The 27,525-nt window shown below is 41.7% G+C and overlaps 1 protein-coding gene across 2 annotated transcripts in view; it reads left to right on the top strand.

The window, feature by feature from the left end:
* The first annotated feature begins 1,859 nt into the window (after positions 1 to 1,859).
* The window catches only part of TXLNG (taxilin gamma), a 43,995-nt gene continuing 18,329 nt past the window's right edge, over positions 1,860 to 27,525 (top strand). For both annotated transcript variants that reach the window (XM_070783869.1, XM_070783868.1), the window contains exons 1-3: positions 1,860 to 2,163; positions 21,917 to 22,220; positions 24,666 to 24,757. In XM_070783869.1, coding sequence (XP_070639970.1) covers positions 2,062 to 2,163; positions 21,917 to 22,220; positions 24,666 to 24,757 — 498 coding nt within the window. In that variant the 5' untranslated portion in view covers positions 1,860 to 2,061. The remainder of the gene's footprint in view (positions 2,164 to 21,916; positions 22,221 to 24,665; positions 24,758 to 27,525) is intronic.

Here is a 27,525-nt window from a genome sequence, read left to right as displayed (position 1 = left end):
ATATTCAGGACTGATTTCCTTTAGGATGGACTGGTTGGATCTCCTTGCTGTCCAAGGGACTCTCAAGAGTCTTCTCCAACACCAAAAGCATCAATTCTTCAGCAATCAGCTTTTTTTACAGTCCAACTCTCACATCCATACATGACTACTGGAAAAACCATAGCCTTGACTAGACGGACCTTTGTTGGCAAAGTAATGTCTCTGCTTTTTAGAATGCTGTCTAGGTTGGTCATAGCTTTTCTTCCAAAGAGCAAGCGTCTTTTAATTGCATGGCTGCAGTCACCATCTGTAGTGATTTTGGAGTCCCAGAAAATAAAGTCTGCCACTGTTTTCATTGTTTCCCCATCTATTTGCCATGAAGTGACAGGACCAGATGCCATGGTCTCAGATTTTTGAATGTTGAGTTTTAAGCTAGCCTTTTCAATATTGTATTTTCAAACAATACAGAAAATCATGAAGTAAAAATACTCCCAAGTTTCACCTCCCAGGGAAAAACATTATTAACATTTTGATTAATGTCCTTCTAAACATCTCTTTATAAACATACAGGCAATTCTATAAAAAATGGATTTTTTTAAAGCTTACTGTGCTATGTAGATTTTCTAGGTCAATTTAAAAAATGATTATAAAAAATAAAAATAAAAAATGTTTATCATTTTTAGTAGCTGCATGGTGTTCTCCTGTACCATAAATTAACTGCAGTCTGTTTTAACACTCAATTCCCCAGGTCAGTTAGAAGCAGCATTACCAATAGATTATTCTGCATCTGGCTGGGACTTTTGCTTTTCAGAAGGTGAGGAATAGTGGCTGAAGCCATCAGCTTTATATACTCTAGGCATTTTTATATAGAGTCTAGGTTAATTATCTGTTGTTCTAGTTTTGAAATGTCAAAGCTGGACTGAGGTGTTCTGCCTGTGAAGTAAAATAATGGTACTTTCCCCCAAATTCACAGAAATAATTAAAATTAATAGAAGGAATTCCCCCAATATTGAAATTTATTCTCATGTAAGTTATTAAATCGTTGGGGCCTGCAACCACTGCTTTGTATTCTCTCATAAAAAATAGCATACGATTTACACAAATTTTCATAATGAATTATTTAAGGCAACAATTTAGGATTTCATGACAGTGTGTGACTATCAAGAAGCTTGGTCACTAGACATCTGGTTCCATCAGATATAAATAAGGAGTACTCCTGAGAAAAACTCCATCCCTGCCCCAATTTCATCAAGAAAGAAAATGGACTCAGCAAACCGAGTTTGCTAAAAAAAAAATTCAGTAACGAAACGACTGGCGGAAAAAGCGGAGTACGTTCAATGTGTATTAAGCGCCAACTAAGGGTGGATGGAGAACTGTGCTAGAAGCTAGGGCGGTTCAGCCAAGGCGAATATGACGCAGCCCCCATTGCGCAGGAGCTCGGGATCGGTAGGCGGTGCTGAAAGCTCTGGTGGAGGGGCAGGACTCGGGACAGGTGTCCGAGCCAGAAACCGCAAATTCTGAAAGCCATTACAACTCTCCTGCCTTGAAAGTCACGAAGTCATTTGGCCTCAGTTCCGGAAAAGAGCAACCAAAACAAAAACACAACAATGTGTCCCCGATCCCGCTCCTTCCCAAACACTGAAATATTTCTGAACTTTTCCCGTAGAATAATAAAGATACTGGTACATCGCTCCTAGGAAACTACAAATCCCAGGAGGCTGCACACACAGCACAGTGGCTACTCTCCCGCACTTCGCAACGCCGCATTACGCTTCAATCCTGGTCCGCGTCTGCGAGTCGTGGCCGCGCTGCCTGCTGGGACTTGTAGTCCGCTCCAGAGTCCCTTTCTCCCTTCGCGCAGACTCGCGCGGCCTCGGTTCGCCCTTCGGCCCTGCAGAAGCCCAGCCCCTGCTTCAGTGCTCCCTACCCCCATCTCGTCCTGTCCCCTCGGGGGCCAACCTCCTCCGGTCACGTGGGAGCCCTGCATGCGGCGATTGGCGGAGGGGTTCAGGGGCGGGGCGCGAGGCCCGAGAGGTTCCGTGCCCCTTGTCGGGCCGCTTGTTTGGCTGCTGCCGTCACCTCATGGCGACGCGGGTAGAGGAGGCTGCGCGGGGAAGAGGCGGCGGCGCCGAGGAGGCAGTTGAGGCCGGACGGGGTGGACGGCGACGCAGCCCGCGGCAGAAGGTCAGTGTGGGGGCTGCCCGCCTTGTTGCCGGGCCGGGGAAATGCTGGGGCTAGCTGTTGCGGGGTCCACCTCTTCACTCTCTCGGGTTACCTTTTAGCCATGGGGCGAACATCCGGCCCTCTCCGGTCCCGGGGGTGACGACAGTGGGAGCAGGTGGGCAGAGTGAAACCAGGATGGGTGGGGTGGGAGGTCTGATGGTTGGGGACTGGAGGCGCGCGGCGGAGGCGGGAGAGAGGGCAGGGGGCGCACCCTGGTGAGAGGGGGAAGGCGTGCTTGGCGGGGGCGCGCCAGGTGTGACAGCCACGTGCGGCCGGCGTCGCGGGACCCCGGACACCAGGTGTCCCCTCTCCCAACCCCCGCCCTCCGCGTGCTTCCCGTGCTCCTAGCGCTGGGCACCACCGTCGAGGGGCTGCCGGGGGTCACGGACTCGCCCTCGCGCCCGGCAGGTGCGTGGGGCGCGCTGCCGGGTGCGTCCCAGCGGCGCGGGCAAGGCTGTTGCGCAGTAAGATAACGGCGCGGGATCCGGGGCTGCGCTGAGCCCCCCTTCTCCAGCGCCACTGCGCCGGCTGGCGAGCGCGGTCGCTCGGCCCCCGGGACCCAGGCCCTGGGGCCAGTGTCCCGGTGCTAGGGGCATGGCTGCACGTGGGGCGGGCGGTGGGGAGAAGATGCTGGAGGACCTGGGTCCCGCAGACTTGGGAGGAACATCGCGGATAGCCGGTCTTCCCAATGCAGCCCTCCTTCCCCCTATATTTCTCCCCCTTTTCTTACTTTATTGACCCCCCCCCCCCACCCGGTGAGTGGACAGCGGAGCGCTTCCCCTACATTGGCCTTTGGTCTCTCTTAATCTGGGAGTTGCGCTGGACCGTTCCCCTTGCCTTACTTGACTCACGTCAAGGAGTTTTCAGTGTCTCCCTGGATACAGGAAAATCAAGACCTTCAGAATGGGAGAATTCTACTTGTTCTGGAGTCAGTGGGTGGAGTTCGAAAAAGATTGCACAACGAACGGGGTACAGGGTTTTCAGGGCCCAGGAAGAGAGAAGTGCAGGGAAACGGACTGGAAAGGTGGAATCTCCGTCTTGTTCTTTGCCGGTGAACAGATTGAAACGTTCAACTTGTTGGACGTCCTGCTTGATCACTTGGGGCTGTTTAATGTTAATTAATTATGCATTTGAATACTCATAAAGATCACTCCTTTAGGAAATTACGAAATAATATTTTTCTAATGCGACTCGTGAACTTGAAAAAGAACAAAGGTTGGTTTTCCCTCTGTGCAGAATGTCAAGAATTAGCTTTTGGGGGCCTGTTTCTAAGGTTAGGTGTTTTCACGTCTCTGCATGAGAGTGTCACTACTTCTCAATTACCTTTCTTTCTCTTTGTACTCAAAAAGAAAGATCCAGTGCTTGCAGGACTGAAAAAGAAGCTGTGGACTGAAGTAACTCTAGGGATTCAACACTGTCACTTTGGACACCTCACTTATTCTCTGAGGGTGGGGAGCCAATCTCAGTGTTTGATTTCGTAGGTCCCCCAGAGGAGGACTCCAATGAAAAGCCACTGTAATTGAGGACATGAGTTCCTTTTTATGCCCTTAGCAAAAGGATAAAAAGTCTGAATTAGGAACTGAGATTTAACCAACTAGCATTTTAAAGGACCAAGAAGTAATGACCCTTTGAGGCGAGTTTTCAAAAATTAATAGGCTTTTTTTTTTTTTTAGCAGTTTTAGGTTTACCAAAAATTGAATGTAAATTATGGAGTTCACAGGGTATCCCTTTGCCCTATTATTTATATCTTGCAACATGTGGTACATTTGTTACAGTTGATGAGTCAATATTGATAACCTTCCTACTAACTAAAGTGCATAGTTTACATTAGGGTTCATTGTTGGTGCTGTACCTTCTAAGAGTTTTGACACATGTATAATGACATATATACACCGTTACAGATATCATGCTGAAGAGTTTTACTACCCTAAAACCTCCATCCCGTCCTCTCTTCCCCCAAACCACTGGCCACCACTGATCTTTTTACTGTCTCTATTCTTTTGCCATTTCTTAGAATGTCTTAAGGTTGATTTTTTTCCCCCTAGATTTTTGCTTGGAGTGTTAAAAATTATTTAACTACTTTTAAACTTATTTTTAGGAGAAGGCAACGGCACCCCACTCCAGTACTCTTGCCTGGAGAATCCCATGGATGGAGGAGCCTGGTAGGCTGCAGTCCATGGGGTCGCTAAGAGTCGGACACAACTGAGCGACTTCACTTTCACTTTTCACTTTCATGCACTGGAGAAGGAAATGGCAACCCACTCCAGTGTTCTTGCCTGGAGAATCCCAGGGACAGGGGAGCCTGGTGGGCTGCCGTCTATGGGGTCACACAGAGTCAGACACGACTGAAGTGACTTAGCAGCAGTAGCAGCAGCAGCAAACTTATTTTTAGGTCCCATAGGAAGGATAAAGGTATATGGGATCTGTGCTCAAATTAATGAAATCTTACATTTATGTGGTGACCTGTAGTATTTATGGCATATTTGCACCTACATTAACTCTGTCAGCATCACTCATGCTATGGAGAAGGCTGAGCAGCTGTCATAATCTTCATTTATAGATGACAAATTGCTCAGCAAGGTCACGGAATTAGCCCAAGGGGTGAAGCTGAGTCTGGAACCCAGTATCCTTTCATCATGTTGCTGCTTAGTCGCTAAGTCTCTAAGTCTTGTCCAACTCTTTGCAACCCCATGGATCTACACTACAGTAATAAGTAGGTGGTAGTGGGCAAATGGGCTTCCCAGGTGGCTCAGTGGTAAAGAATCCGCCTGCTGTGCAGGAGACACAAATTAGATCCCTGGGTTGGGAAGATCCCTGGGTTGGGAAGATCCTCCGGAGAAGGAAATGGCAAGCCACTCTAGCATTCTTGCCTGGAAAACCCCATAGACAGAGGAGCCTGATGGCCTACAGTCCATGGGGTCACAGAGTTGGACACGACTTAGCAACTGAATAACAAACAACACTGGGCAAATAGTATGGATTTGAAGTCAAGACTCGTGGCTCTTCCCACTTATTAGCTCTGTAGCTTTATAGCCTTGAGCAGGTTTTGCAATCGTTCTAAGTCTCAATTGCATCATCTGTAAAGGGGGCTGATGCTAATCCCTAATGCATAGGATTGTTGTGAAGCATAAGCGTTGATGTGACACGTTCAGCACAGTGCCAGGCATGTTCGAATTTTACTTGGTTTGGAGGGGAGCATATATGAAAGAGCAGTTTCTGTTGCTTTCAGGGTGTTATTCTGTAAATCTGTCTTGCGTGTTCTCAGCGCTCAGTCGCTTCAGTCCTGTTGGACTCTTTGCCCCCCATGCACGGTAACCCGCCAGGCTCCTCTGTCCATGGGGTTTCTCAGGCAAGAATATTGGAGTGGGTTGCCATGCCCTCCTCCAGGGGATCTTCTCGACCCAGGGCTTGAACCCAGGTCTCCTGCATTGCAGGCAGATTCTTTACCCACTGAGCCACCTCGGAATCCCAAATCTATCTTCCAACCTTTGTATTCTTCCCTCTTCCCAGAATCTCTCTGTGATCGACTTAATGAGCAAAAATCAGGTCAGGGTGGGGCAAGAGTATGGGATAGAAAGAAACCATTTGATTATCTTGTTTTTCTCCCCATTTGCAAACTTGATGATGAATTTCCACTCTCCTAGCACAGAGATTGCTGCTGCTGCTAAGTCGCTTCAGTCGTGTCCGACTCTGTGCGACTCCATAGATGGCAGCCCACCAGGCTCCCCCGTCCCTGGGATTCTCCAGGCAAGAACACTGGAGTGGGTTGCCATTTCCTTCTCCAACGCATGAAAGTGAAAAGTGAAAGTGAATTTGCTCAGTCGTGTCCGAGCGACCCCATGGACCTCAGCCCACCAGGTTCCTCTGCCCATGGGCTTTTCCGGGCAAGAGTACTGGAGTGGGGTGCCATTCAAAGTGATCTTCTGTTTACAACATTGTCATCTAATTCTATCAGCAAGCTTTGGTAAATTTTATTTTCATGGAGAAGCAAACAAGCAAAGCAGTAAAAAGGGAGACCAGACACAGCACATGCCACCTTTGTAGATCATAATATGTATGTCACAGTCATTTATGATGTTATGGAAGGTGTTGTGTATGTTATTTTGTGTCATTTATATTGGTCTTGACTAGAGAAGTTTTGTTTAGGAATGTACATGCCAAATCCAGATTCTGTAAAACAGGGTGCATGTGATTTACCTTTGTGTGGAATGCTTCACAGGAGTCACTGTAATAGTTTTCTTTTCAGTAGATATGCTGTTCAATTTTACACTTTTCAGAGTTGTGTTTCAAAGGAAAGGAACTCACCGTTTCCTGCATTGCGCTAAACACTTAGAATGTATTTGCATTCTAATATCTCCTTACCTCTGCAGAATAGATGGTAGCCCTGGGTGTTAAAACAAAACAACCACCAGAAAACCTTACTCTTATTAAATAACAGAGCTCAGAGTTGGTGACGTTGGCATAGAGCTGGTATATAATTGTGTAATTGATAATGCAACCGACGTACTTGACTGCATGGACAGATTCTGCTTACCCAGGGAGTTTTAACCTAATATCCCAAAGAAATCCCTGTGCCTCTCCCTCCCCGCAGCTTTTGTTTGGTTCTAACGTGATTATCAGTAACTTTTAGTTATTATAATAGATGTGACAGTATTTAAAGTGTGCAAAGTGGTATACAGATTTAATATAATATTCACCACCATTGAGAATTAGCTATGTTTAGAATTTTCCCAAGCAGGGCATTTCTAGAAGAGGATAAAATAAGTCAAGTGACCCTTTAAGAGTTTGAACTTTGAGTATTTTTTTTCACTAGTATGTTTTTATGATTCAGTCTATTTCCTAGTTGAAATTCTCTTAAATGTTCTTACTTGAAGGAAACATATATAAAATCACCAGTGTTGTCCTGTTGACATAATTTTATTAACATTTATCACTCAGGGTACTGATTTGCATTCTGCATTACATTTCCAAATCCCCAGGACAACCCTCATTACCCACCACTTCCTACTCTGTAGTCTGCCATGAATAATATTGCTAAGCTACCACTTTTTCATTTTTCTTCTTTCCCTACTCAGAACAAAGTAGAACGGTTTGATGAGGAAGATGTGCCAGTAGCTTGGAAGCACGTTTCATTTAGGATGTTTTAGATTGACATGTGGGTCATATTAAAAGTGAGAATGAAAAAAAAAAAAAAAAGTGAGAATGGGGACTTCCCTGGTGGTCCAGTGGCTGAAACTCCATGCTCCCAACGCAGGGGACCAGGGTTCGGGTTCGATCCCTGATCAGGGAGCTGAGCTCCCACATGCTGCAGGGAAGTTACTGCCTGCCACAGCCAAAACCCAGTGCAGCCAAATAAATAAATATTTTTAAAAAAGAACACAGGCATTTTGCATAATTTGCAAGTGCATCTTTATTCAAATATTATTTTAAACAGTTCTGTTGCAAGGTAGCAATATATATTCACTGTAATCTTCTCACAGCTCTAGAAGGTAGGTCCTGTACATCTCTAGTTTATAGATCAGGAAACAGAGGTTGACCTCCCGTGGCCACACAGCAGGTACTTAAGTGGTATATTCAAAGGCCAGGCTTTTTGGGCTCCGAAGCCATTAGCCATATTCCATGTGTCTTGTGCTTTCTAAACACATTTCTTGAGGATAGTAAATAAAAATGTGCTCTTCACTGAATGTGAGTAAAACTAGGTAGTAGGTAAAATGAGTAATCAGTTCAGTCGCTCAGTCGTGTCCGACTCTGCGACCCCATGAACTGCAGCACACCAGGCCTCCCTGTCCATCACCAACTCCCGGAGTTTAACCAAACTCATGTCCATTGAGTCGGTGATGCCATCCAACCATCTCATCCTCTGTCGTCCCCTTCTCCTCCTGCCCTCAATCTTTCCCAGCATCAGGGTCTTTTCAAATGAGTCAGCTCTTCGCATCAGGTGGCCAAAGCATTGGAGTTTCAGCTTCAATATCAGTCTTTCCAATGAACACCCAGGACTGATCTCCTTTAGGATGGACTAGTTGGATCTCCTTGCAGTCCAAGGGACTCTCAAGAGTCTTCTCCAACACCACAGTTCAAAAGCATCAATTCTTTGGTGCTCAGCCTTCTTTATAGTCCAACTCTCACATCCATACATGACTACTGGAAAACCCATAGCCTTGACTAGATGGACCTTTGTTGACAAAGTAATGTATCTGCTTTTTAATATGCTGTGTAGGTTGGTCATAACTTTCCTTCCAAGGAGTAAAGCGTCCTTTAATTTCATGGCTGCACTCACCATCCACAGTGATTTTGGAGCCCCCAAAAATAAAGTCAGCCACTGTTTCCACTGTTTCCCCATCTATTTGCCATGAAGTGACAGGACCAGATGCCATGATCTTAGTTTTCTGAATGTTGAGCTTTAAGCCAACTTTTTCACTCTCCTTTTTCACTTTCATCAAGAGGCTTATTAGTTGTTCTTCACTTTCTGCCATAAGGGTGGTGTCATCTGCATATCTGAGGTTATTGATATTTCTCCCGGGAATCTTGATTCCAGCTTGTGCTTCTTCCAGCCCAGCGTTTCTCATGATGTAAAAATGAGTAATAGATTTTGCTAAATGAAAACAAATTAGGAAGGGTGGGGTTGGGTCTTTGAGGGTATAGGGAAGCTATAGTAATCCAAGAACCAGGGGAGTTGTGAGTCTTACAGCTTTTGTTTCATCCTATTATGCCCTAAGTTGACCTTAAGATGTTTGATTTAGGAGATGTATTACAGTGTGACTCCCTGTAAAAGCACCTCCAAGTTTAATTTGGCTGAATTGAAAAGGAGAGGGTTTAGAGAGAGACCCTGCCAAAGTCTACACAATGTAGTGTTAACAAAGAGCTGAACGAGTCGGGTTTAAGTCGGATAAGACAAAGAGAAGGCCAAAGGAAAAAAGAGAAGGTTTGGTGTTTCAAAGGTGCATCATGATTGGTCCACATGGAGCTGGTGAAGGATGATGTCATGAAGTCAGGACAGGGATGCTGCATTGAGGTAACTCATAAAAGGAGAGGACCACTCTACCTCTCAGGAGTCTGTGGCTTGAAGATGTTAAATGTGTGGCCCAGCCCCTGTCCCTTTGCAAAATAGATTAGGCCCAAGCACATTTCAGCGGCTTTATATATTAAAATCTCATTTCCTGATCCTTCTGCTGCTTAGGTGTTTAGGCTGACATAGGTATCTCTCAGATTGCTGTTAATCGCTGAATTACACTTTTAGAGCTAGAAGTGATTTTGCAAGTCATAGAGTCCAGCACCCTTCGTTTTAATAAAGAAATGGCTATAGAAGTTAAATGTGAAATCGAATGCCATCATTCTTGGATTAAAAGGCAGATGATCTGCACAGTTTAAGATGTTAGCACCGACCACTATAGATAGTAACACTGACCCCTTCTTGGCTTCTTTACCAGTAGGAGAAATCAGGTGCCTGTGCCTTAACTTCAGCACTGGTTTGCCCCTCTTTTCTTCTCATTTACCTCATTAATGCCCCTGTTCTTTACATGCTGTGACAATCATTCTGGAGCCTTTTGCTGCCTAAAGTTACAAGTTGGGACAACAACTCGGGATTTCCCTGGTGGCCCAGTGGTTAGGACTCGGCACCCTCACTTCCAGGGCCCCAGGTTCAATTCCTGGTCCAGGAGCTAAGATACCACCCTTTACGATAATTTTGAGGATTCAGTGAAGAAGTATATCAAGTACTGTTGGAGAGGCTTCCGAATGAACTGGAACAACAAAGAAAGGCCAAGGGCAAATGGCTTATACCAAGTCTCCCTCACCCACCCGTGTGGATTATAGTGTTGGTACTGTAGTGCCCTAACCAAAAGGGAAAGGGGCTGATTTGTTAGGCGTGGTCCTCCCACCCAATCCCAGGGCATGTTCCCTAGAGATGGATCTGCTGGGTTCAGGAGCTGTCTCAGACTCTGCTTTCACTGAGCTGGCCTCTCATCTCTCTGTCCCTGCTCCACCATGGCCAGGGTGGCAGTTCTCAAGCTTTTTGGTTTTAGGGCTTTATTGCATACTCAAAAATTATTGAAAACCCCAAGAAGCTTTTGTTTATGTGGGTTATATATCATAATGATTCCCATGTTTACAAATTGAAACAATTTTAAATTATTATTCACTTAAAAAATCAACTGGCCTTGTACTAGTTATCCGTTCCTCCTGTATAACATATTGTCCCCAAACTTAGCACCTGACACAACATTTACGATTCAGGAGTCTGAAAGTGACTTCACTGCGTCCTGTGCTTCAGGGCCTCATGGGCTGCAGTCATCTGAAGGCTTGAGTGGGCAGGATCCACTTCCAAGCTCACATTCATGTGGTGTGGGCAGGATCCAGTGCTTTGCAGGTTGGTGGACCAGGGCCTCAGTTCCTCATGAGCTGCTGGCTGGAGGCCTCCCTTGCTTCCTTGCCACCAGGGCCTTTCCTTAGGCATCTCACAGCATGGCTGTTGACTTCATCGAATGAAGCAAGACAGAGCACCAGCACAAAAGAGAAGGAAGCTGCAGTCTTTTGTCACATAACCAGAGAAGTGACAACCTCATGTTTGCCAAATTCTCTCTGCATTAGAAGCCAGGCAGTAGGTCCAGCTCACACTCAAGGGGAAGGAGGAGAATTCTACAAGGTCATGAATAGTAGGAGGAAGAAACTGCATTCCACACATTAACATTATAAATAGTGTTGTTTTAAAAGTTAAAAGTAGCTTGTTTTCCAGAATAAAAATTGAGAAGAATGGCATTGCTTTACATTTTTGCAGATTTCTTTAATGATTGGCTTAGTAGGAGATAGCTAAATTCTCAGATCTGCTTGTGCATTCCATCTGTGGAAACATGCCATTTTAGTTGAAGTGTGTGAAGACAATCTAGCCTCACACACATTTGTAGTTGGAACAGGGAGGAGTATTTTAATAGCCTTTTTATATAATTGTGGGAATTCTTTGATACTACACCAAAACTCAGCAAGCAATAGTTCTTGAAGGTTAGGTGCCAATGTGGGTTCTGAAATCTTATGTAACTTTTTTTACTGTTTTAAAACTATGGGTCTACTTTGCACTTTGAATGGATGTTTTTTCTCATGCATCATTTTGTGGTATCATCTATTAGTCATTTAGAAAATACTGGTTTACTGGATTGTGTTGATATTCCAAATGTTATCACACTTTTTACAATATCAAAATCACAGAATTCATCAGAAAAGTCTTTAAGTATTTGGAAGCTTCCAGTGGCAGATAGTTTTCAAAAATTCTGAATTTTGCTTGAAAACTCAAATTTTATCTTTGGCAACAAATACTGTCAGTTGTTTGCCTTTAAGTGACAGACTCTGGTCATATATATCGGAGAAAATATACCTGCCAAATACCCAAGTCTGAATAAACAGCGGTGAGCTGTCTTTAAAAGAAATTATTGTTAGGTAAAAGAGTAGTCATCCCCGCCCCCACCGCCGGTACATCAAGATGCAGGACAAAACCCATGACTCCTAGTGTAGTTTGGTGCTGCTGCCTTGATTTATTCTAAGGAGCCAGCAGTGTTACTCATTATTGTTTCTGTACCATCAGTACAGATGTCAACACCAAAAAAGACAAATGCCATTTTAGTATTATTATGAAAATAGTTTTTTAGCTTGCAGACTCCCTGGAAGGGTCCACAGACTGTACTTGAGAACCACCGCCCTCCAGTTTTATCAGAAGTGGCATCTGCTTTTTGTTGTTTATTCTGTCAGAAGAGAATAGGCTTATTTTTCATGGGCCTTTCCCTAAGACTTGTGAGGAGTGTGGCATCCCAATTATCACTAACTCAATTGCTTTGTCTTGCTAATAGAGCAATTCAGTAATCCAAGCAACTGGAATATGTTTATATTAATTCTTGATGACCAGTATAAAGTTAGGTTTTTGAATATTTGAAATCATGATTTACCATGATTCTTTGTTCATGTGTGTGGGGTAAAATATACATAACATAAACTTGGTCATTTTTAGGCGTACAGTTCATTAGCATTAAGACATTAACAGTGTTGTGCAAGCTGTACCACTTTTTCATCTTCCCAAACTGAACCTCTGACTCCATTCCCTCTCCTCCTGGAAGCCACTGTTTTGTTTCCTTGCTTAATGAATTTGACTACTCCAGATAACATGTAAGTGAAATCAGACTACATTCTTTTGTTTGACTTTTTTCGTTTAACATAATGTCTTATTCAAGGTTCATCCATGTTGCAGCATGTGTCAGAATGATCTTTTTAAGGTTAAATAATATCCTAATGTCAGATGCAAGCGCGCCTTGAAGATAGTGCAGGTTCTAGTCCAAACCACTGCAGTGAAGCAAATAATACAGTGAGGTGAGTCAGACGAATTTTTTGGTTTCCCAGTGCGTATGGTTATTTACTATGATTCTTTGTGCTCTGTAGTCTGTTAAGTGTGCAGTAGCATTATGTCTTTAAAAAAAATATGTACATACTTTAAATACGTTATTGTGAAAAAAACGCTAATCATCTGACAATGCAGAGTTGCCACAAACCTTCAGTTTGTAAAAAGTGCAATATCTGCAAAGCATAATAAAATCAGGTATGCCTTTACCATATTTTATTTTATTAGTTCATCCATCGATGGGCGTTTGGGTGTTCTTTATGTTTCTTAACTTTAGATGTGATTCTTTAGGACATTTCCTGTAGAAACACTACCTCCATTCCAGGCTCTGTACATGTAGGTCTCAAATCACGGCTGCTTCTTCCCTCACTTCTTACTTTGCTCCCTACTTTATCTGTATAATGAAGTAATACTGTCACTATCTTAGAATTGTAAGGCTAAACTAGTGTATTTTAAATGTCCAGCACTTAGCAAGTAGTAAATGTTAGGTTTTTTTTTCCTTCCTTCCTCCCTCCACTGAGAACTTAGCCTTATATACACTGTTAACACTCTTTTGTGTATTCCAGGTATCTCAAACTGATTCTACTTGGGAAGAGTTAACTATCCATGATGAACCTTTTTTTTTAAACTGGTGAAGTGACTGGTCTAGCTGTACTTTAAAATTGAGGCCAAGTTTAAATGAATTGTTTCAATTTTCAGAATTGTTTTAAGAAGGAGATAAATCAGAATGGCTGCAAAAATTCATGCTTAGTAGATCCTCCCCCCCCGCCCCCCAGTAATCCAATTCCAATTTCTTTCTATAATGTAGTGTAAAGATTTGGGGGGACAAACCCAGAGGTCTGTCAAGCAGGGTGAAGGGAGAAGATGATATGAAATGACTCAAGACCAACTCCTACAGTCTTCGGACTCTGAGCCTGGGGTGTGGTGGAATAGTGAAAATAAACAGTATTGCTTTTTATAATACTTCTTATAATACTGGGCATGGTGAGGGATTTAAATGTCTAGCACATAGTTTGGGAGATAACTTTATAGAAAAGTTTCCTACATTCACTGGCTTCTGTATGAATATGTTTTTATACTCACATGTCCATCCAGGACCAAATGCTTTTTTTCCCTTAATTACACCTTGGAGATTGGTCCTTATTGACATGGCACTGCCTTAGTCTCTTGAATAACTGCCTCCTTTTACCTTGTATGGATGACCATTATTAATTTACCCAGTTCTGCATCGGTAGACCATCTGGTTCCTGTGCGTAGCAACAAGTGGTGGTGTGTTGAGTAGCCTTTGCCCTTGAGTGAGAATATCTGTGGAATAAACTTCAGTGGACTCACTGGTGAAAGTGAATGTGCATTCAGACATTCAGAAATAACTGCTGAATACCTCTGCAAAACCAATATGCTACCAAGATAGACTTCCCAGGACTATACTGGGGCAGCCTGTTTGCCCACATGAAGTTTTGTTTGTTTTAAATCATCCTTTTAAATCTGGTCAGTATTCCTTTGATTTCTATTTTCATTTGTATTTCTTTTAATTATGAATGAGGTTGAACTTTTTTTTTTTTCTTTTGGCCTTGCCACACAGTGTATGGGATCTTAGTTCCCTGACCAGGGATCAAACTCATGCCCCCTACAGTGGAAATGCAGAGTCTTAACCACTGGACCACCAGGGAAATCCAGGTTGAACATGTTTTCATATGTTGGGCATTTTCTTTAACTGTAATCGGATTATTCCGAAATCCTTGAAAATTGGATCTCTGAGTCATTTGAAGCCCTATGAATATTGTCTTCTGGCTAGTCTGAAGTTTCCAATTAATATTTAGTAAATTGATTTTCCTCTTCTTTAAAAAAATAAATTAGCTTCTGAGTTTTCTGAGAAAGCTCTAGGTTGTCACAGAACACCGCGTCTGAGCTCCCTGGTCATCTAGCAAGTTCCCACCGGCTGTCTCTTTTACATATGGCGATGTGTGTGTTTTGGTGCTGTTCTTTCTTTTCGTCCCACCCTCTCCTTCCCCCACTGTGTCCACAAGTGTGTTCTCTATGTCTGCATCTCTATTCCTGCCCTGTAGATAGCTTCATCAGTACCATCTTTCTAGATTCTATATATATGCATTAAATTGATACTTGTTTCTCTCTGACTTACTTCATTCTGTATAGTTGGCCCTAGGTTCTCACACCTCATTAAAACGGACTCAAATGCATTTCTTTTTATGGCTGTGTAATATTCGACTTCTTTATTCATCTGCAGATGGACATCTAGGCTGCTTCCATGTCCTAGCTATTGTAAATAGTGCTGCAGTGAATGTTGGGGTACACGTGTCTCTTTCAGTTACGGTTTCCTCAAGGTATATCCCCAAGAGTGGGATTGTTGGGTCATATGGTAGTTTTATTCCTAGTTTTTTAAGGAATCTCCATAGTGGCTGTATCAATTTACATTCCCATCAACCATGCAAGAGGGTTCCCTTTTCTCCATACCCTCTCCAGCATTTATTTTTCGTAGACTTTTGGATGATGACCATTCTGACTGGTGTGTGATGATACCTCATTGTGGTTTTGATTTGCATTTCTCTGACAATTAACCATGTTGAGCATCTTTTTGTGTGCCTTTTAGCTATTTGTATGTCTTTGGAGAAATGTCTATTTAGATCTCCTGCCACTTTTCTAATTTCAAAAGTGCATGAATCTACCAACTCCATCCGTTTAAAGAAATAGTATAAAAAAAAAAAAAACCACATATGAAAATGGAAGTTTTATAATAGATTTGTTTGTAAAAATTTGTATTTGGAAAAAGCCTTTCAAAATACAGGAAACTTAGGAAAGAGGTTTGTATTTTCAAAACCAAAGAAGACGTGTCTCGGCCATGCTGAGAGTGGGAAGTGCCTGGTGTCTGTGGCTTCTTTCCTCACCTTGTGGCCAGGCAGGCGTGTGCTCTGTCTTCACGTTCCTTCTTCGTAGTGGATGACTCCTAGACGAAATTATTAGAAACATAGGGTTGAAGATATTTTTAGAGATAATTTAGTTTAATCCTAAGACAAAAAAGTTTTAGGAAAACCTCTCAGTGTCTTAAATACAATCACTTGAAAGTATTTAAAGATATCTCTACCCCCAAATTAGTATTGTCTCGCCTCCCTAAATCCCAGAGTTAGTTACTACTAAAAATTCCAGCCCTTTCCCAGTGTTTTCCTAAATTCATGCTGGTATATCTAGCATGCTAGATTTTTTTTTAAGATGCTTAATGTCTTAGATTTCTTTTGTAACTGCATGTTTGACTTTGAACTTTTATTTTCCAAGGCTTATGTGTGAAGGGAGGGGAGCAGTGTGATGGTGAGAACATAGGCTCTTGAGTTTGACAGATCTGGTTTTGAGTTTTCCCATCCCCTTTTACTGACCTGAAGATGATCTTGGGCAAGACTCACTGAGTCTCATTTTCCTTGTCTGGAAATAGTGAGGCCCACCTCTCAGTGGAGTGGAGAAGTAATGGGGCTTGTAAGTTCTGAAGGTTCCCGTTACCTACTTGAGAAGTTTCTCAAGACTCTGGGGACCAGAGGCGAGCTCAAGATTTCTGCCAGGGGTGAGGAAATGCATCTGTGCATGCAGCCTTTTCCTCCTGCGCCTCCTGCGGCCACCCAACCCTCATGGGCAGGACCGGCCAGGACCAAGTGTCTGCACTCAGCACGTGCCTGGCACTGGCCGAAGGCATTCAAGCTGGTTTGAGCAGATGGTACTTGAAATAATTAGGAAGCGAATGTGGGTGTTAGCTTTTTTGTTTTTCCTTCAGACTGGTCTTAGTAAAAGAACAGCCATCATTAAAAACATTGAAACAAAATAAGCCAAAGAAATATGGTTCTTTAACTTCAACAATATTTGAAGGAGCAGAAGTGAAAGTTGTTGTGGGTGGTTTTTTTAAGTTTTTATTTATTTACTTGGCTTTGCCATGTCTGTTAGTTGCATAATGCAGGATCTTTAGTTGCTACAGGCAAACTCTTAGTTGTGGCATGTGGAATCTAGTCCCCTGACCAGGGCTTGAACCCGGGGCCCCCTGCATTGGGAGCGTGGAGTCTTAGCATTGGACCACCAGGGAAGTCCCAAGTGAAAGTTTTAAACTTTTATTATTATTATTGGGCCATGCCATGTGGCCCAGAACATCTTTGTTCCCCGACCAGGGATTGAACCCAAGCACTCAGCAGTGAAAGTGTAGGTCCTAACCATTGGACCGCAGGGAATTCCCAAAACCACCTGTTTCTAGATGTATTTCCTCCCAGTGCTTTCTACGTGTGTATGTATATATACATAATACATGGTACATGCTGTTTTGTAATTTCTTTTTATATGTAAACTTTGGGAGCATCTCTCCCCATTGTTAAATAGACTGCTGTATATTTACTAGAAGGTCAGGCAGGGCGTGGATGTTTGTACAGTAGACATAGGCTTGTCAGAAAGCAGTATGTTGCTGTGGTTAAGAGCATGGACTCAAGTTAGATGGCCAGGGTTCAGATCTTTGCCCTGCAATTTACTATGACCTTTGGCAGGATGAAATGGTGACCCACTCCAGTATTCTTGCCTGGAGAATCCCATGGACAGAGGAGCCTGGTGGGCTACAGTCCACAGGGTTGCAAAGGGTCGGAGATGACTGGGCGACTTCACTTTCACTTTCACTTTGGCAGGATACTTAACATTACCATGCCACAGTTTGCGCATGTGTAAAGCAGAGATAATAATGGTAACTGTCTCAGCATAGTTGTGAGGATTAAATTAGGGAGTACAGAAAGTGCATACCATAGTGCCTGGCTGTAGTATTTGCTGAATAAGTGTTAGCTGTTGCTGCTCCAAGCAAAGATGTCCAGAATGGTTGTCAGAAAGGGCAGAGTAGGCTGTGTGATATAGAATTCTGTGCTTAAGGAGATGAAGACTGAGAAATCATTTACAATTTAAATGAACTTATTGGCCCTAAGAATTTGCTTCATATCAAATGGTCCAGTGCAGAACCTCAAGTAGGAAAAGTTGGGGCCTGCTGTATCAAGAGTACTTGTACACTGTTAATAATCAAGATAATCAAGCTGGAACTGGACTTATTCATAAACCAAAGATTTTATAGAGCCAGAGTGTCTTTCATTAGCAAATGTTAAGAGTAAATCAAAATTAATTGTACAGGAGAGAATGGAAATGTAATACTGTCTTGCTTCTAATGACAAAATAGTAATAGTGATATTTTCTCAAACTAGTGTGGTAGCACTTAGACGCTTCCCATGGTTTGTTTTCAGTAGCCATTTGACCCCTGTGTTTTCCACTTAGGTGGTACTTGAGCACCTTTTATACATAAGCTGCCATTATCTAGGAGCATGGACATACCAAATAAGTGATAACATAATATGTGTGACAGGAGTTTAGAGGTGAAAGGAGTATCTGGAAAGACAAAAAGATAGTGTTAACTAAAAATAGGGAATGATGAAATAATATTAGAAGGATAACATGAGATGTAATGGCTGTGCACTATACAGATTAATTTAATATCCTTATTTATGCTCGGTGCCACCAGCTGTTAATTTGAGTTAGTTGAACATTTTGGCCTTTCTAAACTTTTTTTTTTTTTTTCCTGTCTGTGGTAGTCATAATTGACCTATATGCTTTTAATCTGAATTCCAGAGTAACTTTTAGTTAAATTTCCTATGACATTTTGAAATAGGTTGATGAATATACTGTGAGTTTTCTCCAAAATTGGGAGAATGAAGGACAGCAATAAGAGAAAATATTTGCAAATCATACATATGATAGGAGACTTGTATCTAGGTGTGTATAAAGAACTCTTATAACTCAATTATAAAATAACAAATAACCCAAATTAAAAAATGGGCAAAGGAGCTGGATAAATGTTTTTCCAGAAGAGGTATACAAATGGTCAATAAGCATATGCAAAGGTTCTCAACATCACTAGTCATTAGGTGAGATACCGTCACACCAAATACCATGGCTGTAATCAAAATGACAGACAATAACAAGTATTGATGAAGATGTGGAGAAATTGGAACCTTCACCCTAAACAGAAATATTTTCCTCTGGGGAGAGAGATTAGACTTGTATTGCTTTTCTGATTCCTGTTTAATATGTAAATTGAAGCTTTCAAAATAAACCTTATTGAGGTAAAACATACATTCAGAAAAGTATACACATTGTAAAAGCTTAGCCTTAACGAATTTTCGCCAAGTGAACATCTGTGTTACTCCATCTAGCTGTTACTGAGCGCCTCAGAAGCCCCTGCAGTCAGCGGTCAACACTGCCTTGATTTCTAGCGCCAATGACTGGCTTTCCTGTTTGGGAACTTTATATGTAAACGGTTTCCTGTAGCATGTTTTCTGTGAGACGCATCCCTGTTGCTGCATCTAGCAGTACTTGGTTCTCTTTGGTGGATGGTATGAACACACTACAATGCAGCCATTCTTCTGTTGATAGAAATTTGGGTTGATTTCATTGGGGGCAATTACAAATAGTACAGCTTTTAAGATTCTTGGCCTTTGGCTGCACATCTGTACATACTAGGGTAAAATCCTTGGGGTAGAATTAACTGAGTTGGAAGGTAGCCATATTGCGAAAGAGGTTTTAAAAGTGGCTGCACCAGTTTATTCTTGCAAAAGCAGAGTTCTTGATTTATCAACATTCAACTATAAAAGATAAGAATTTAGTTCCTATAACCTCTCAATTCCCTGCTACTTTGATACTTTAAATTATCTTCTTTAAAAATTCTCTTCATTTCTTCAATTGAATACTACTGAATAATTTGAAGTAGTAAATCTCTGTTCTCTTAACTTTGTAACGCAGCGTTTGTCCACTTGTGATAATAGAAAGGTATTAGCCACCTCCCCATTAATGTTCTTCAGAAAAGGAAGAGGCTGTCTTTTATGCAGAGAGGAAATGTACACAATTTAAATTTGTGCCCCATCACATGACCAAGTAGTGTTAAAAAGGAGAAAACCACCACCTCCCCCATGAGTAAATGGGTTGGCCAGGATGATAGAAGAGAAAGTAAGTTTAAAGTACTGGTGGAGAATAAAATACTAGAATGAAGCCTGCTCTCCCATGCCTGCTGTCTGTTAGAGCAGGGGGAGCTGCTTAACACCTAATTCTCACAATGTCTGTGACTTTGAAGAGAGCAAGGTATTTGCTTTCTCATTTAGTAGTCCAGTGTGGGTGTTCTTGGTAAGAAGGGTGGCTTTATGTGTGTGGGCTTAGGGGCCCCAGCTGCTTTCACCCTATGGCTCTGCCGTCTCTTAGGGTCTTGGAGACCTCTGTCCAGCCAGAGTGGGAAGGAGATGAGGGAGAAAGAATGTGTGCTTCTCAGAAGAAAAGTTTTGTTGCAGAAGGCAAAGTCATTCCTCTGGCTCACGTTTTATTGATGGGAACTTCGAATGAGAGTCATGCGAAAGGGGCTGTGAAATGTCGGCCATTCTGAGCGCTCGACCAGCAGTCCTGGCTGTGCAGGATTTTGGAGGCGCCTGGGTTACTGCTGGACAGTCAGTGAGCCGTCTCTACTGTATGTGTCCTAGAGGCTAAGACCTGAGAAAAGAACACTCATTAACTTGGGATAATTTCATGTCTTTTAAGGTACTGATTATTTTAAGTGGTGAATTTTTATAAGGAAGTAAGTTTATTTTGTGTGTGTGAAATAAGTTTAGATGTACAACTAAATGGCATTTCTTGTTTCCTTTGATACCACTCAGTTGTATGATTTGTTTTAACTTTAATTTTATTTTACTTTTATTTTTATTGGAGTGTAGTTGATTTACAATATTATGTTAGTTTCAGGTGTACAGCAAAGTGAATCAGTTTTATATATATTTATATATATACATATATCTCCACTCTTTATCTTCGATTCTTTTTCATATAGGTCATTACAGAGTATTGAATAGAGTTAGAGTTCTCTGTGCTATACAGTGGGTCCTTTTTTATCTATTTTATATTTAGTAGCATGTATATGTCAATCCCAAACTCCCAGTTTATCTTCCTCTCCCTTTTCCTCCTCGTAACCATAAGTTTGTTTTCAACATCTGTGACTCTACTTCTGTTTTGTGAATAAGTTCACTGGTACCCATTTTTTAAATCCCACATATAAGCGATAACATGTTATATTTGTCTTTCCGTGTCTGACTGACTTCACTCAGTATGACATTCTCTAGGTCCATCCATGTTGCTGCAGTTGGCATATTTCATTCTTTTTTTTTATGGTTAATATTCCAGTGTATATATACATACAACGTCTTCTTTACCCATTCCGCTGTTGACGGACTTTTAGGTGCTTCCGTGTCTTGGCTATTTAAATAGTGCTGCATCGAACATCGTGGTGCATGTATCTTTTCAAATTATGGTTTTCTCTGGATATAGTCCCAGCAGTGGGATTGTTAGATCATATGGTAGCTCTGTTTTAGTTTCTTAAGGAACCTCCATGCTGTTCTCCATAGTGGCTGTGCCAGTTTGCATTCCCACCAACAGTGTAGGAGGACTCCCTCTTCTCTACACCCTCTCTAGCGTGTGTGGGCTTCCCTGGTGGCTCAGCTGGTAAAGAACCCACTTGCAATGCGGGAGACCTGGGTTTGATCCCTGGGTTGGGAAGATCCCCTGCAGAAGTGAAAGGCTACCCACTCCAGTATTCTGGCCTGGAGAATTTCAGGAACTGTATAGTCCGTAGGGTCGCTAAGAGTCAGACACGACTAAGCGACTTTCACTTTCACTTTCTCCAGCATGTATTGTTTGCAGATTTTTTGATGATGGCCATTCTGACTGATGTGAAGTGGTACCTCATTGTGGTTTTGATGTTACTCTAATCAGTTAGTGTTGTTGAGCATCTTTTCATGTGCTTTTTGGCCATCTTAACTTGAATTTTCTTACTCTTTACAGTTAGGTCACCTCTCATAGAAGCTTGGGAGAAGGCAATGGCACCCCACTCCATTACTCTTGCCCGGAAAATCCCATGGGCAGAGGAGCCTGGTGGGCTGCAGTCCATGGGGTCGCTAAGAGTCAGACCCGACTGAGCGACTTCACTTTCACTTTCCACTTTCATGTATTAGAGAAGGAAATGGCAACCCACTCCAGTGTTCTTGCCTGGAGAATCCCAGGGACCGGGGAGCCTGGTGGGCTGCCGTCTCTGGGGTCGCACAGAGTCGGACACAACTGAAGTGACTTAGCAGTAGCAGCATAGAAGCTTAGAAACTACCATATTTACATCAATTTTACAAATGACTAAGAAAGAAAAAAGCTGTCAACCTGTGGTGTGTAATTGATTGTAAACACTGATTACATTTAATTTACTCCCCCTCTCCCATCTTTTTTTCTCCTCTCCCTTCCCTCTAGTTTGTGATTGGCACAATGGAAGAAGCTGGAATGTGCGGGCTTGGGGTGAAAGCGGACATGCTGCATAACTCTCAGTCCAATGATATTCTTCAACATCAAGACTCACACTGTGGTAGTACAAGTAACAAGCATTCCTTGGAAGAGGATGCACGCAGTGACTTTATAACAAAGGGCAGGAGTTTGGTGAGCCCGGCGTACTGCACACGGGAGTCACGGGAGGAAATTCCCGGGCGAGAGGCTCGAACAGATCCCCCTGATGGCCAGCAGGATTCAGAGTGCAGCAGGAGCAAAGACAAAGCCTTAGGTAATGGCCTCATCGCCTCTGCTTGGGGCTTGCACGCTTCACATGTTGCTCCTTTGACCTGTGTTTCCAGCAGCACAGGCACTGATGGATAAACACGGCAGTGTCGAGAGTGATGCTGCTCAGCTAACACTTTGGTCATTCTCAGCGAGGCAGGTGGCCTGTTGCTGCAGTGGCATATGGGGGCCAAGGTAGCAGAGGAGGAATTACTTCTCTCTGGGTAGTCAGGAATGGGCTTTCGTGGAGGAAATCTGGGGGACAACTTGACAGAAGTAGTATTTTTGGGTGGAGAGGTCAGGGGGGTCATGCTGCCTTGCTTGTAGGATGTTAGTTCCCCCACCAGGGGTTGAACTTATGCCCTTAGCAGTGCAAGTGGAGAGTCATAACCACTGGACCACCAGAGAGTTCCCACCCAGAAGTAGTATTTGACTTGCCTTGTTTGCATCTTTAATGTAGTCTGACCAAAATTTACTGTGAAAACTATAGATTTATTTGATCATTTTATTTCAAACCTAGTCACAAAACTTTAGAGATGTATAGTTCAGGAAGTGGGTGAAGACTGGGTTTTCAAGAATATGTTTTCTTTTTCCTGTTGTGTTTGAGATTTAGGACTAAGATTGTGGTATGGTAAATCTCATTAGGAAATCTGATTTTCCCTTTTATTTTAAGGTTACTGGTTGTTCCTAAGTTTTTCATACTTGTTCTACCTGAGATAACAGTGTTTTATTTGTTTGGTTTTCTATATGTTGAGTTGGAATGATCTTCCTTATTAAATCCATTTTTTGTTAACTTGGAGAACTTAAAAATTTGTAGAAATATGAAAAAAATCTTAATTCCTTGCAAACAAGACAAATTTCTTCAAAATCAGCCACCCCAGTTAAATGTGTAAAAGCAGAAGGAGTCTTAGAAAGTTACATATCATGTTACCATATGACACAGCAGTTCTACCTCTGGTTATATTTCCAAGAGGGTTGAAAACGTGTGCACACAAAATCGTATTTTGGAGTGCTTGAGTGCTCAGCCATAGAAAGGAATGTATCCTGATATGCAGGTGGGTGAACCTTGAAGATAATAAGCGAAAGCAAACAGACACAAATGGCCAAAAATTACACAGTTGCACTTAATATGAAATATCTAGAATTGGCAAATCCACAGAAACAGAAAGTAGAGTAGTAGCTAACAGGGGCCTGGAGGAGGGAGCCTGGGGAGTGACTGCTCATTGGCATGGGATTTCTTTTTGTGGTGATGAGCATGTTCTAAAGTTAGACAGTGGTGATAGTTGTACAACTTTGTGATAATCCTCAATTGTTCACTTTAAAAGGGTGAATTTTATGGTCTGTCAATTGTATCTCAGAAAAAAACTGAATTTTCATAAAAATTGCAGGTTACCTTATTATTTCTAATTGTATTCAATGATCATATTTAGTCATTTCTTTAAAAATTCTTACTGATCTTGGGCCAAGTGAGAAAGGATTTATTACTCAAATTTTCTGTGGACAGGAAAGCATTCTGTTTTGAAGTTAGCCTGCTTGTTTTCATCATAGCAATCTGTACACCGTATATACCAAAGTCATGTTCAATATACATAATATATTTTTTCACCACACTACATGGCCTTAGTTCCCCAACCAGGGATTGAACCCCTACCCCCTACAGTAGAAGCATGGAGTCTTAACCACTGGACCACCAGGCAAGTCCCCCACATACGTATTTTTAATGAAATACCCTTCAGAAAGAGTGAACATTTAAAAAAATAAAAATGGTACCTACTACCCAGCTGAAGAAATAAAATGTATCACTTATTTTAAAACACCATTTGTTCCCTCCTATCTCAGCCACCTGCTTCTCCCTGCCAGAGTCCTTAAAATAATACTGTGTTCAGCTCTTTTTCCCAAGGGAAGTGCCATCTTGACATCCTTTTTTTTTTTTTTTTTTAATACTAAATTTGGTTAACACATGGAACATGCTTGCTAAGTCATGAGAAGTTATTTAAATTGCTCAAAGGAAAAGATCTGTGTCACCAGTGATTATGAGCGTCTTAGATAGGCAGAGAGTACCAGCCAAAATTCCCTTTGAACTTCCTTCTGTATTCGTACTTGGTCAGGAGGAAGCTTTTAAAAATATTTTGCCCTTTGTAACTTGCCCTTTGTCTTAACTTGGATATCAGTAATTAAGGGAATTTTTAAGCCTTCAGCACGTTCTTTTCACAGATAGCTCACAGTGTTATTGAGTGGAGAAATTTGGGGTAGAGATGGGGAGGAAGGGGTGCCTGCTGATCCAGATTTTAAAAATAGCTTTCTTAATTTAGCTAGTAAATCTCTTATTTCTAGCTATGGGCATAAATTATTTTACTCTGGATGTCAGAACATAGGAAGTGCTGCTTAGAATTAACAGGTTAGATTTGATCACATTCTTCTGGGACTTCTTTCTTATTTTTTTAATCACCAGGAAAAGAAGTCTTATTATTGATGCAAGCCCTAAACACTCTTTCAACTCCAGAAGAGAAGCTGGCAGCTCTCTGTAAGAAATATGCTGATCTTGTGAGTATTGAATCAAAGGGGTGAGGCCCATATAAAATATAGCAAAATGTGTATGTGCTTGATAAGCTTTTTAAAATGATTTTGACATAGCTTTAAATGTAAAATTGTATTTTACTCCATAATTGAAGAGAATCTGATTTCTTGTGGCTTTTCTTTTTTTGCTTCTATGACTTCATTTTATAAGATAACACATTTATAGAGCATTATAATGCTATAGATACAGCATAGATTTTTTTTTTTGAAACTCAATCTTAGAGTATTTCTAAGTCTACCTTTCCATTCCTGTGTTGTGATATTTTAAATGCCAGTCATTGGAGGGTAGTGGTTCCTGTATTTAACTTTTTCCAAGGGAATTCTAGAGATAAAGGCTCTTAACCATTGGGATTGAAATAATTGTGAGTTAGGTGAGAGTCTACTAAAACAATACTGTGTCTCGGAAATATTTATGTAGCATCCACTATGTGCCAGGCATTCCTTTTTCCATCTTTCAAAGAAATTAACCTCATTTGTTCTGCCCCTATGTTATTTTAAGTCACATTAATTCCCTTTGTAAAATTAGGAAAGCACTCTCAATATGGAAACTCTGCTGTCCTTTTTAAGTTGAGGAATAGGAAAGCCATAAAGCCCTTTGAAGTAAGAGCTGTGGGAAACTTTTAGAATGAGTGGTTCTAATATGCTAAATTACTATCTTTTGTGAAATACTTAGGTGAATTATCACAGACAATTTTTATACATTTTCATCTGTTGTTAAGGCAGTTATTCCATGTTGTAAACACTACTTTGTGTCAGTGACCAGCTTTGAAAATGAATTATTGCTCAAAGAATTACAGGTGTATTTATTTACAAATGAGTCTGTATGCCTCCACTTAGCTGGCATTCAGCAGTCTGGCACTTTCTGTTTGGAGCAGTGGGAAGCCCCACGCATCAATAAAAAGAGCCCAGAACATTCACAGGTGTGAAGAGTACAGAAAACACAAGGAGGTCAGATTGCTGGTTTCAGGAACATTGGTTGTGGAAGACAGTCCTGTTGGTTTTATCCACATGAAGAGAATTGTGTGAGAAGTGGTGGAAAAAGAAGACAAAAAAGGGAAAAGAGAAAAAAGCAGCGTAGCAGATCAGCTGCTTGACCCAGTGTTGGGACAACAGCAGACAGCCACACGTGGATTAGCAGAAGGGGCAGATGGTGGTCTCAGCAGTCCTTCCGAGGCTCACACAGATGTTGGGACTTTGGTTGTTCAAAAGCACATTGTTATTCTCTGGAGCCTGAGAGTCTGCATTTTAACAGGCTCCCACGTGAGGTTGATGATGGTGCTTTCAGCTTCTTGGATAGCACTGCTAAGTAGCAAGGGTCTAAGTTGTTTTCTTCGTGGCATTTGTTTTGTGTGTGTGTGTGGTGGTGGCGTGGCATGGTTACTTTTTTAAAAGCACCAGTAATGGCTACATTCATTTTGGGATGTGACACGTACGTACATTTGGGATGTTGCTCAGTGAGCAACCTCTCTTTGATTTAGATTTGTGCCGAACATATGAAGGAGGAAATGTGTGCTGTTTTCAAAAAATGTTATCAAGCTTTGTTTCTTGATACAAAACTCATTTTTTAAAAGAAGGTAGAGCATATAGATTATACAGCAGTGAGACCATCGAGGGAGTAGCCTTCTTCCCAAGGATTATTCCAGAAACTTCCATTTTGCCGTCACAGTCCTCTGTCGTTTTTGTCACAGCTTCATCTGACATCACTGGCGCTTGTGGCTGCCACGTTCACCGGATAACATGGGTTTATGAAATCGCCACATTTCACTGGCCAAGTGTGGGTCCTGTAACATGGTCCTTAAGTACATAATGGTGCTGTTCTTTCCCGTTCCTTAGTTGTGTACATTATTATAGCATAATAATAAATCTTGATTACCTGGTTGGGTAGGTATATCTTCTTTTCATCAGAAGTGTCTTGGATATTCTTGACACTTAACTTTCTATAAAATTTTAGATTCTTAGAAGCTTATTAGTTCCATGGGAAAAAACACCCCTTGGGGATTTTGAAGAGCATCTTATATAAACTATAGTTGCATTTAAGGAGAATTATACCATCCTTCAGAAATTAATGGAGCTTAAAAACTGGATATCCTTATGTGGAAAAAAAATGAAATTAGATCCTTAAACACCATATGCAGTGATGAATTCCAAATGGATTAAGAACCTAAAATTTTAGATATTGTTTAGGTTTATTTAAATACATTAGCAGACAAATATTTTACCAAACTTGGATTAAGAGGAGCATTTTTTATGACACAAAAAGCACTACTGGAGACAACATCTCAGAAATTGGCTCTATTGAAATTAAGACTTTCTCTTCATCAGAAGACACTTTAAAAGAGAGGGAGAAGACACATCACAAACTGGGGAGAACATATTTTCAACAAATAATAACCAACAGAAGATTCTATGTCAGGAATAGCTAGGGAAAATCTACAAATGAATATGATACAGACAATCAGCCCAGTGGAAAACTGGGCCAGACACGTGTAAGAGGTATTTCATAGAAGTGGAAAAACATCAAGATGTGAAGATATCTTAACATAAAGGTACATAAATATATGAGGGATATTTGACCTTATGAATACTCAGAGAAATGCAAATCGAAGCCACAGCGAGATGCTACTTTGTGTCCATTATAAGTGGCATAAATGAAGAAAGGTGATTGATGTTTTAGAGAAGAAGTACATCTATTTGATCTCTTATAAGTTGCTGGTGGGGGAGTAAATGTGCCTGCT

This window comes from Bos indicus, chromosome X (assembly GCF_029378745.1).
Source record: "Bos indicus isolate NIAB-ARS_2022 breed Sahiwal x Tharparkar chromosome X, NIAB-ARS_B.indTharparkar_mat_pri_1.0, whole genome shotgun sequence".
Lineage (NCBI taxonomy): Eukaryota > Metazoa > Chordata > Mammalia > Artiodactyla > Bovidae > Bos > Bos indicus.
This window is presented reverse-complemented; position numbering and strand designations above follow the sequence as displayed.